General features: G+C 39.9%; 1 protein-coding gene across 5 annotated transcripts in view; it reads right to left on the minus strand.

Moving 5' to 3' along the window:
• Positions 1–724: 724 nt before the first annotated feature.
• LOC115028501 (protein bicaudal D homolog 1-like) overlaps positions 725–12826 on the minus strand; it is a 42439-nt gene continuing 30337 nt past the window's right edge. For all 5 annotated transcript variants that reach the window (XM_029462314.1, XM_029462317.1, XM_029462316.1 and 2 more), the window contains 4 exons: positions 12571–12722; positions 11815–12025; positions 2930–3013; positions 725–1960 (listed from right to left, as the gene is read on the minus strand). In XM_029462314.1, the coding sequence (XP_029318174.1) occupies positions 2960–3013; positions 11815–12025; positions 12571–12722 (417 nt within the window). In that variant the 3' untranslated portion in view covers positions 725–1960; positions 2930–2959. The remainder of the gene's footprint in view (positions 1961–2929; positions 3014–11814; positions 12026–12570; positions 12723–12826) is intronic.

Consider the following 12826-nt stretch of genomic DNA (forward strand, 5'->3'; position numbering starts at 1 on the left):
ACATGTTATGTTACAGCCGGAAGGTAGTAATTAAAACCTTGCTTGTCTCAACCAAATCTCCTCTCCTTCCGTCATTATTATCTGAGTGAGAGCATGACACTCTCACGCACTGATACTGATGTTATATAATGAATTTGGAAACGACATGACGTCTTTCATGTATAGCAACTTTGTAGTTGTGCTCAAAATATCTGAAAATGTAGTGGTAATATGGTAATGGACTGCATTTATATAGAGCTTTTCTAGTCTTTGCGACAATTCAAATTGCTTTTACAACTCAAGTCAGCATTCACACATACACTGTTGGTGGAGGCTGCTATACAAATTGCCACCTGCTCATCCGGAGCGATAAACATCCACACACACTCACATACCTGGCTATAGCTATGCCATTGGGAGCAATGGAGTTTAATATCTTGCCCATAGGACACTTTGACATGTTGACCGGGGATTGAACCATGTAACCAATAATGATACAGCCTCACAGGGCCTTTAGTGTGGGTTTTTATGTTCATTTAAAGGGATATTGAGACCATGTTTTGGGAAGTTACTGGATTGACAGTTGTCTCAGCCATCGTTACGATTATGATTGCTACTTGCTCTCTCAGCTCTACTCAGACCTCCTCACCTTAACCAAAAATGGGATGTTCTTCCTTCCAATGTAAGCAGGCAAACCCAGACTTTTTAATCTGTGACTACAGAACAGATGGAAAAGAAAAAGCAACAGGGTATGAGTAGTTTATTTTCTGATTTGATAGGGAGGCTTTTAGGGGGAAACATCTGAAATAAACATTTTTACAACAATATTGCTTATTAATGCTGATAAATGTCTTCTTCACAGATACATTTTGTATCAAGTAAATAACAGTGACATCCTGACAGTACAGCACAGTCTTATGAAATCATGGAATAAAAATGAATGTAACGTCACTCTTCTTAAGTGTTGCAAAATTCAAGCTTTAAAAACATCCACCTGTACCCTCAGAGACAAAGTGGAATGGGACCAAATGCAGGATTGGACTCTTTTGTAGTTCCGTATTGTACAGTGTGGTAAAGTCACAAACCACTGCATTATGTCCACTCATCATCATCTGATCAGAACTTAAAAATCCCACCCTTCAAACATTTTCTCAGAACCTAAAGTCAAGAAAAGTTGAATGATGTAATCGCTAGGTTTTCGAATTATACACATTATTTTTCTCCCCAGACTCCAGCTCATATCCAGTTGGTTCCTGTTAGCTCCAGTTTCTTCTGGCAGTTGAGTGAGTGCAGCAAGTGAATCAGCATGTGTGGATTGATAATAGTCACACACAACACGTTTTAGGGATGCATTGCTTTAGTTTGTGCTTATCTTATTCTTATCTTTAATGAAGAAGCAATACTTATGTGTAGGAATAATACATGTGAAAGGGAGTAGTGCTTTAATTTCTGAAGCAGGGAGAACTTTAGCTGCACATGCTTTATGAAATGCGCACAAGGGTTAACATACTTGTATAGTGCCATACTGTGTGATACACATATATTTGTATGCTGACACACACAATAACCAATGTGGGTGACAAAATAAAGAGGATTTGATTAATTTAATTTTGATTATTCAAAACACCCAAACAAAATGGATGAATACGAGGATAAGAAATGTACTGCAGTTGTAGCAATGGCTGAGTCAGTAGGTTCATGTGGTCCTACTGGCAGTGGCAAGCATCATTTCTGCTTTTCCAAAGCAATGTAAGTGGGAGCCAGGCACTCCCTATAAAGGCATTGTGGGATGGTTTTTAGATGAGCAAGGTCCTCTGGACAGAATGTTGGGCGAGTCTTCTGGGTAAACAGTGTCACAAGTCAGGGATCAGGTGTTGTGTTCCACAGAGAGGGAGCACCCAGAGGCAACTAAGGAAGCCTGACAGTAGGCACTCATGGTGGGCGGACCGAGGGTCAGTGATGCAAGAGGGTCGACGCACTACTGCAGCGAACAAGAGAGCAAGGAGTAGAGTGAATGTGAAACATAGGTATCCAGTGGTTTTACATAGACCATAATGCCTAGCAGCCACCAGTCGAGTAGCATGTAACATAGGAATAGCATATGTTGGTACAAATGTAAACAAATGTTACATTAATAATTGAAAACACATCTTCTATGGTTTTTAAACATTATCATATGTAGGAAAATATGTATGTTCCGTTGAAGTAATTATCTTACAGGTTGCAATACTCTATTATTAGGCTTATTAGGGTTAATCCACAATTTATTAGGGTTAGACTGAAGCACTCTTTTGTGCACCAGTCAATCCCAAAATTCAATATGGGGCTCAATACCAAATCAAATGTACTTTAAAGAGTCTTGAATACGTTGTCTTTGGTGATTGGAGTGTTATGTTAAATGTAACCATCATCCTCATCATCATTATCATTTTTCAGTTTAACAGACTGAACAGTCTGAAAGAGCTGATACACAGGGGTCGTGAGTTGCTGCTCAATCAAGTTTAACCATCTCTTTAATGACAGTCACACATCAGGGGCAATGCCCATGGAAGTAGTGCTCCATAAAAATGCTAGTTGATAATACATATCACAAAGGTTCAGAGGAAAAGAAGTGCAGTGGAGTGGAGCAACATTCTCTTAAATAAACTTCAGAAAAAGGTTGTCTTTCTCACAGAATTTACAGCCGACAAACAAAAGTTATATGAATTCATCCAAGAGACAATGAATGACTGAACTAAATGTCAATAGTTGTTGAGGTATTTCAATCAAAACCACAATTATGAACATGAGGTTCACAATTGTGGTTTTGATTGAAATACCTGGCTCTATAGGAGTCAGTGAGACTCCTCTTTTAGGGACCATCTGTACAAATTTTCACCATTGATTTTACAATAGCATGATATATTTCCCTGCCACTAAGTCTGCTGTGCGACTGTGATGTTGCTTTTACCTGTAAAAGGAGCTGAGGATGCTCAAACCCTCAGCTGTGGGGAGGGTACGAGGAACGGCACTGTGGCAGAAGGCTACTGACGATCTGTAAGAGACTGACACTGTTAGATAGACACAGCACTGATATACACTGTAAATATTTTAGATATAATCATGGAAGATAATAAAAGCTTCCCGAAAGGGGAAAAAAATCAAGGACTTAACACTTACCCACACATCAGTAAGGTTAAGGTTGAGTTGGATTTAGCATTTTAGAGTTTTGCTCTGTTGAAGGGCTATATTGGTATTGGTACTGTATGAACTTGAACTTAAAAATAAAAATGATGGAAATAAATATTCCTAGTTTAGAATAATGGAGGGGAATAATGATCAACCACCCACTCACAAAACACAACACACAAAGTACTAATTTATAGATATTTACAGTATATAGTAACATAACACTGTACAGTTAAAGCTTCAAAATACTTGATATGTACACGTGCATATAAAGTTGTCAGAAAGCAAACAGGCATCGGACACATTTTAGTGATATGACATTTAACAGTCTGCATGTTTTGAACGGCTTTAGCTCAGCGGAGCTGCTTACAGTATGCTAACTCTCATCATGACCAAGGAAAGTTTCATTAGAATAAAATAAAGCTGTGATTAGATATTGTAGTGTAATATGGTCGGTATTGCAAGGTGATACCGTGACAGGAGATAGGAGTTTTAGCTAGACAGACATTTCTCTTAAAATTATTTTATTTTAAATTAATGGGGTGGAGCCACAAAGCCACTTTGGCTCTGCATGATTAGACTGAAGACCAAGGAAGACACAAGGCAAAAGGGAAGAAACTACAGTATATACAATGTAAACCCTGTAGAAAAACTAAAATTAGTTTATTTTCCTTAGGTAGGTTGGGCTCCACATCGTTAGTCCATTAATTACCAATTCCAATCCAAAAATAGCGGCCAACTGATTCCAATCAAAGCTAAAGTTTAAAATAAATGATTATTTAACACATGTATTTTTAAAAAGTATAATGCTTTTCTATAGACAATATAGTGTGTTATACATTCTGTACTGCTGTGTTATAATGTGGTTATTGTTTTTGTTATATACAGCACAATGTAGGTGGCCACAAATCCACCTACATTGTAACAAATAAGACATATTTGCACTCCATTGATGCAAAACCTGGCAATATATGGCACTTTTGAGCAAGGACAGCTTCAGTTTCTTCCATTGACAGACCAACCTTGAGAGTACCCAAATACATAAGAAAGTGTGAAAACATTTGATTCGCTGGTGGCTACTATAAAGTTGCCGTGAAAAGATTTCTTGGTTATTTTAGTTAGTATTGCTCCCTATAAAAGTTTAGCCGAGCTATTGAGTGACAGAATGAGTAGGATTTTCCTAAAAAAACGTAGCGACCAGGAGATAGATCATAAACATGAATTTAAGAGGAAGCTACGAAAATGGAGGACACAGCACAGAAAAAACGCAAATATAGCGAGACAAAACAAGCTCTAAAACGAGAGTAAATCTGGGGTTGGCCTTTATCCGCTGGTAAGCTCCATAACACATCTTGACCCGGGGCCAACTTTGAATGTTGTGTTTACAAATCCTACTCATATTGTCTTTAATTGTCATGGTGACGAGCATATGGAATATACCATATGTTTTAGTCAAACCCCTTTTTTCATCAGCTATTCAACTGGTTATGCGCGATTGGGTAGATTGGGTTCCAATCATTTAAATGATTTCTCTCTGAAGACTAGCTCCGTTGCTTTATGAAATGTCTGTATGGGAAAACTCCTTCCATTTGACTGAAATAAAGTTAGTGTCAAATAAGCTCAAAGTAAAAATAGAACCATTTTGGGAAAACAATCATAAAAAACTGTGAAATTAATACTGTCACCATACAAACTATGTAAATATAAGATTGAACAAATACATTTAACACTACAATATTTCTCTCCAACCCTACTTTATGTTTATTTGACCTACATTTATATAGCCGTATCATTCACTCCAGAGATGGCTGCCAAAATTAGTTGACCTATCAAACTGCAGTCAAGGACGGCAATGCTATTACCTTTAACATGTGACTGGTCTGTTGCATGAACATTTGTCGTTTGGTTCCCATCTGAGAGAAAGTCCATAAAGATTATTATGAATAAAACTGCACAACTGGTATTCCAGTAGCTGTACCATGGGGCAGATAACAACATTTGACAGACTTCAGGTTGTCTCTCATTGGATACATTTTTACTTGATCAAATTTTTGCATAAATTGGTATGTTAGCGGAGAACAGGGAAATGTGTGTGTCACTGTGTTTGCATTAGTTGTTTCTGTTTAGACAAGGCAAGGGTATCACAGAGAGGAGATCACACTGGTTTCCTTCTTTTACTTCCACCAAAATACAGGTTACACCCAAACAAGATGCTAATATTCCTTCTATTTGAGTCCACTTTTGAATCACCTCAACTTTGTCTCAACTTATAAAATCTTGGATGTCCATTTGAGATGTAAATTGCTGACACAATGACCACCAAATCGCATGGCTGAGGGTGCGTTATTAGTGGTTGTTAGGGGAACATACTGGTGATTCAGCCCATTTTTAAAACTCATTAACATTACTGCTGACAATTTCCCAAATCTCACAGTGGTGTTTTACATTAGTGAATGTTATTTTTATTTCCCAAGTGGCCATTATTTTTCATTTCAATAGTGTTCAAATCAATAAAATACTTAGCATGACCACACAGTAACAAAAAATGAATGCTGACATAATGCTCTGCATCATTATCTCCTGTAATGGAATATGGTCAGTGACTTGACCATAGCGTACATCATTTGTAACGGGAAGAATGTTAAAAATATGAACACACCACCTTGCACTCTAGTGACCAAAAATTTAGGGTAAAATTACGTTTTTTTCCCAGCTGATAGGTAGCCAAGAATATCTCATAACAGCACATGGATGTTTATTTTTAACATTTTTCCCGTAAAAAATGTATGAGCTACCCAGTGACTGAAAAGCCTTCATGAGACAGATATACATAACAATTATAAATAGTGCAGGTGGTTTTATATCAACACAAGTGAGTTTCAAGTGACTGCATATACATTTTCACACCATGTGAAATAAATAGAAACCAGTAGCTGAGAGGAAGAGAAAACTGAAACCATCTAACTATAAAACAAGGAATCTCTGTCTCTGTCTATGTCTTTTGCATTTCTCGAGAACCGTTCATCCGATCTACCTTACACTTGGCTTGTGTATTGCTGGAGACCCAATGACATGCAATGTCGAATTTGGTGTTATTTGGACACGCGACACGTTTAATATTAATAAACTTTGTATAAACAAGCAAACATCGCTCTTTGCTGCAGAGTGGTGCAGGGCTTCAGGGCTTTACCGACTGAGTCAGACATTTCTTCTGCAGACCACGGCTCATTGACTGCAGTTTACTTTTGTTGCTGTACTGGATATACTTACGTTACATCATGGATGCTGGATCCATGGAACGTAAGAGGAAGGGATATAGTAACATGGATGCTGGATGCACTAACATTACAACTGGACTCTTCTTCACTTCCCTGTAGTCATACGAGCAGATATGCACCTGCAGAAAAGCAGAATCGAAGCACGGCGTATAGCGTCATTTTTTTAATGTCATTATCGCCAGTGGTATAGGATATAGTATGGTATACTTTTTGAGAAAACTTTTTAACTTTTAATAGTAAAACTATTAATGCTGCACAGTACAGGTCATGCAGTCAAATACTTCAAGTGAAGAGTGAAAGAGAGGCATCAGCACAAAGTATTTACTTTTACCTAATGTCTATTCACGGTGCAGATTTCAATTCTAATATAAAACATTTCAGAAAATGTAGTAGTACAATGTTTTCCTCTGGTAGAAGTAGAAGTACACTGTACAAGTGGTATACAGTTGAGTTCTCAAGTGCTTTGGGAGCTTTTTGTAAGTTATTCGGTGGTGCAATGAGTTAGAATATATATATAGAATATAGAATAATTATGATGTTTCATGATGATATGAAACATAATAATTATTGCTGTTTGGAGCCCTTTCAGTTGGTTCCAGGCAGTTGCCTACCTTGCCTAACGAAAAAAGTCGGCCCCTAGTGTGTTTTCCCGCAACTATGTTATGACAGGTGTATTGCTCAGGATCAAAGGAAATGCAGTGTTGAGTGTGAAGTTGTTGGATAAGCGGTTCTCGAGAAGCAATTAGCCCATTGAGAACAGGCATGTTTTGAACAGGCACTGTTCAAGTTATTTGGAAAATGGTCAGCAGTAAAGTTTGTGATCTGTGCTAAATTGTTTAAAAAAGTAAAACAATCCTGTAAGGGAAGTAATGTAAATGTGCTAGAAACTATCTGATTCAAATTGGACATCAAAGTCAGACTTCAAAGAAATGGACCAGCTTCAGTGCAGTAAGCATCAGGAAGGGATGTAAATTACCATCCAATCCAACACTGTGTGTCTAAAACCTTTTGTGGGAACACTTCTGTCACAATGTACTGTAAATAAATTATTGATCAAGCAGTAGCATACAGAAAATGTAAAGAGGACTCCTCGTCAAATGACATTTGCTCATTACAAATCTGATTGCAGACATAGAGCTTTAATGGTTTAAGATAGAAAAAAATAAAGGCAAGATATCGGCCTATCATGGCAAACACAACTTTCAAAGGAGCCAATCAGAAATCTGGAAAATAAAGGTGCCTGTCAAATGAGTTTTTGCCCCATGTTGCATATTAAAAATATGTATGTTATAGGCAAGAGGGTGCATCCATTTACAGTGGTAGACAAGAGTCAATGGTCAACAGACAACTGTCTAAATTACTAGATAAGGAAAGAAAGAAGAAAAGTGACGATTAAAGGTTCCAATAATACAAAGGGGGGAAAAGGAAGGTGTACATTGCAGAAAGGTTGAAGGGGACGTAGGCAACTATTTGCCAAGTCTGTATTCTCAGACCCAAAAACTATCTACTAACAGTTGCAAGTATTATCAGACTTTGATGAGTCATTATCAAACCCCATTGAAAGCAATCCAAGTCAAAACCAAATACACACAAAAGCAGCATTTAAGCCTGAGGTGCAGGTGTGGAAATAAAAATAAAGGAAGCACATTAAAAAGATTTTGGTTTCAGACAGGCATTTGTTATTAGGCTACACTGTGTAGGTGCTGTATAATCAGTTTGGTAAGGCACACACAGACACAGGGAATACGGTATCATGTGTGCTAAACTCATATGTCTCACATATGATGTTAGCCAGCAGTTAAAAGAACAACAAAAATACTAATTTGCTGTCAACTCAGGCCAAACGAGAAGATCAACATCCATTATAAATCCAGTACAGAGGATATATTAATGACTAGCTTGCTAGCTATTAAGAGCAGCAGAATGGGAAAAACCATCAAGGCAGCCTTCTAGGTCTAATTCTCAAAGCCAAAGATATCAGAAAATTCTGACAGCTACTTCATCTCCCACTAGGCATAAAGAACAAAAACAAATGGCTACAAAGACACCATCACTGGCATCTAACATTAATCCAATATTAACTCTAATTCTGCTAATTAAAACAAGTTATAAATTGCTTGGATACACCGGATACACAAACCTCAGAACTGTCTCTGCACTGGACACCCAGATGAAATTGATATCAATCTTCTCGTGTGACTCTGGGTAAGATGTGAAACATCATAAAGCATATTTCATAATTACTTTAACGTGTCTAAAAATGAACTCTAACATTCAATCTTTTTTGGGAGATCTGTTCTCTCAGTCAAAACATATCTAACCTATATAAACATATTATGATGTTAATAGTGATTATGGTTTGGTTGTTGACTCATTATAGATTGAATGAGGTGTGTCACGTTCCCTGAGTTTGGTGCAGTGCCATGAACAAGACTTAATCCTGAATACATTCATTTACTGGCTGAACCTCTGCAGATGGCCTCAGAGGCAAAAGAGGGTGCTACATTGTGAGTTTACGAGTATAACTCGGAAGTCAGCCATGATGGAGAGTCAGAATAGTCTTAAATCACTTGTTCTTCTTGTCAGTGTGTGGATATAAAGACACTAAGTCATGTTATCATGTGGTAGTACTTTCTTAAATCACATGTATGTTGAGCAAATTCCCTAATATGGTTACTCACAAAATTGCATTTTATCAGTATAATCCTTAGTAAGCTAAAACTAACAATGAAAGACAGCAGTCTGGTTTTGGGTCCAGAAATGAGCGAACAATAAGAATTAGACCAACTTCTTATTAACCTGGTCAAGGTGGCACAGGGTCAAAAGATGCAATTTACAAATTATTGTTATCAACTCGCCGTCAAAAAGTGTATATTTCAAATCCTAACCAGTGTAGCTGGTGGGGATTTGCATCATGATCTAAGGCAAGTCAGCTATAACTTGTTGGTGACATGTAGAAGACATTTGACATTTCCTCCTAATTGTCAGGTTTTGGTAATAGTTACTTTTGCAGTGCTTTTTAATTTTTCATATACTTAAAGCAGGTTCGAATAGTAAATAAGGAGAAGGAAACACCAGACTATTGAGACACATACCATAGCTAACTCCAAGTCATATTGCTTCCTTGCACAATGACTAGACTATGATATTCAGCTGATCCTACACTGGTCATATGCCATGTTTGAGTGCTCTCCTTCCTCCTTCTCATAAGTTCTGCCATGACCTTCCATACAGCCTGCACCTCTATCAGTTTATTTTTCATATGGAAGGGGGAGGAAGTCTACAGTTTAAGAGCATCCAAACGTGAACATGCATAGCTGAGTACATCACTATAAAAGAACAAACCACTGGGTGGTGCTAGAGATGGACAACAATTGCTAGAGGTTGAGCTGATGAAGGCAACAACCCTGGATAAGACATAAAAAATACTCATTGAGGTGTGTATTTGGATAGCGATGTCCACCATGACATACAATGTACTGTGCGTACCAATGACTAGTCCATCACTCCTTGTTTAAAAACTGTGTGTGTGTGTGTGTGTGTGTGTGTGTGTGTGTGTGTGTGTGTGTGTGTGTGTGTGTGTGTGTGTGTGTGTGTGTGTGTGTGTGTGTGTGAGAGAGAGAGAGAGATTATAGAGTGAGATCAAAGCTGAAACACTAGGAGTCAGTATGCTTCAAACAAAGTTTTTGTTGAAAGGCCTAACAGCCTTCAATTACCAACCCCTCACAATCCAATATTGGCTCTCGGGGGCTGCGTCCAACAATTCTCCTAACTTTCCGAAAAAACGACAACTCAACAAGCCTGCCGATTTAGCCGCAGCAATTGGCCAGGTGTGCATAGGTGTAAACAATTGCAGGCTTTCTTTTTTATTTGTCACACAGGTACTACTTCCACACATACCACAAATGCCTTTGATCATCATGTCCCCCCTCTCGAGGACATCAGAACTTTGATTTTGGCCATCTGAAACTGGTATAACCACTTTTTGCAATCTAATTTGTTTCAATCATACTGAACCCCTGGGCATTCAAGGAAAACGCTTGCACTGAAAGAAATGTGGTTTGCAGTGTATGTGTATACAGACTCACTACAGAGTGGATATTATATTGAATACAGAGGACGGTATTTAATGTGTCATGGCCCTTATTCGAACCTATGAAAGTGTCCACCAAATGTCCAGTCAATGTCTGAATGTCTCTGTGTTTGAATCACTTCATGCATGTGTCACTTCAACCTGAAGAATCTAAATGCTAAAAACTCTCATTAAAAAAGTCTCTATTAACGTCCTCCTGTGGACCAATCAGCAGTCTCAGAATAGAAGGAAGGTGTGGCCGCTTGTGCTCCTTATGTCAAATCCCTGAGCAAAGTCACTGAACATTCAGAACCCATTGGCCAAAGCATAGGCACAGAAAAAATGGAACTGGGAAACAGGAAACCACTTTGTCCTCCTCTCTGTGAGTGCCCACTTTCTCAGGTGACAAAAAGAGAATGATGATGGGAGTTGCAGTTTTAATGTCAATAAGGAGTCTGGTGGAAAAGCCTTTAAAAGGCTTATAGTAAGGGGTTTATTAAGGGGTCAGTGCCGGGGCCGGTAAGAACTGTAGTGTCTGGGGTAGAGGGGCGTGTAACTGGTGGAGTGGCTATAGGAGGTTGAGGGGCCAGAGTTGAGGTAGGAGCTAGAGGGGGTGAAAGCAGGAGAGGAGCTGTGGTAGGCAGAGGAATAGCTGTGGGAGGAAGAAGGGGACTGGGAGGAGGAGTAAGGGGAGGGTGATGAGGGACTATAGAGGACAGAAGAGCGCGACAGGCTAGACATGGGCCGAGTTCGGGGTGAGGGGCTCCATGTGGAGCGCCTGAGCCCCAGAATAGGCGATCGGTAGGGAGAGGAGGGGGCAGATCCTGGTTGGGTGGGCCTGGTGGTTGTGGTAGATGGGGGAGAGGTAAAAGAGTCTGGGGTGTAGTGTCTGGAGAGGCCCGAGCTACGGGACTGATTGGGGGTGATGTTGACACTGAAACTGTGGGAATCAACCACAAACGTCCGCACCCCCAGGGTCCACTTGGAGTGAGCCAGCTTCAGAGAGGTTGAGGGCGGGATCCACACCGAGGGAGAGGAGGAGGCCTCCAGACATTGGGGGCTCTCTGGCGCCAGAGAGCCAGCCAATGAGGCAACCGCTGGTGATGACGGACTGCAATGGGGTATGTGTGACGTAGGGGAGGTAAGAGCTGAGGCCAGAGCTGCACTGACCACAGATGGACTAAGGGGCACAGTGGGATCATCAGGAAGAATTGACGTAGAACTAAGAAGGCCAGAAAGGGGAATGCTGACTGGGGCCAAAGCCGAAGTGGAGCCCTGGGCTAGGTTGGAGGCCGAAGCCAAGGCTGGGGGACTTACTTTGGGGGTGCTCGTCTTTATGCGGTGCAGCCTGCCCCCCCGGGTGCGGTGGGTCTGCTCTTGATCGAAAGCCAAATCCTCCAGGCGCTGGGTGAGGGCCAGTTTCTGCTGGATGGCCATCCGCAGGAGGGAGTTCAAAGTCTTCTTCTCATCTTCGGCCGCAGCCAGCTGCCTCTGCATGTCATCCAGCTGAGTAACATACTCGTCACACCTGAAGAGAGCAGGGTTTAGCAGGTTGAAAATGGTTAAGAAGAAGCAGATAGGCATGTGGAAATGACCGCAAACAAGGTGAAAGAAGAGGCCATAAAGTGGGAAATACACTTTACACACAGTACATAGTGCCGGTAGGCGGATTTTGATACCTTCATATAGTCAGCGTATCTATCTGTCTTTGTGTTAAGCTAAGCTAGCCAGTGGTTGGCTGTAGCTTCATAGTTACCATGCAGACAAAAACTCTTAGTTTAATAATCTTATTTCCCAAAATGTGAGCCTATTCTTTTAAGATTAGAAAGTTTGATAATTGTTGGATTGAGATAAAAATGTAGCTCACCCACATTGGTACACTGAGAAATGAAAGAGCAGTCTTGATAGTGCAACTAAAGTGGCATTAATTCTTTTTTTGGCCGCTTAAAAGTAAAGTTAATGGGGAACTCTGTGGCTTCATCACTGTAAGCAACATGTTTCCCATTGCACATAGTCATCTGAGTCATTTTTAATCTAAATCAAATATTTAGTCGCTTCTGGTTCATCTCTGACCTGGTGGCAAACATGGCCCGCAGAGATGAGAAAGTGGCGGCATCCTCCTTCAGGGCCTTCAGCTCGTTCCTCAGCCTCATCATGGTGTCAGTCACCATGGACTTCTCCGCCTCATACTTACTCTTCAGGTTGGTCAGAGCCCCTTCCGCCGTCTGAGTTAACACACACAGATCATAAATTCTCGTGTTATAATTTCACTTAACTAACCTCAGTTTCTATTTCTCACTATCACATTTAACAATATGAAGACTACAGT

The sequence above is a fragment of the Cottoperca gobio genome, chromosome 23 (assembly GCF_900634415.1).
Source record: "Cottoperca gobio chromosome 23, fCotGob3.1, whole genome shotgun sequence".
Lineage (NCBI taxonomy): Eukaryota > Metazoa > Chordata > Actinopteri > Perciformes > Bovichtidae > Cottoperca > Cottoperca gobio.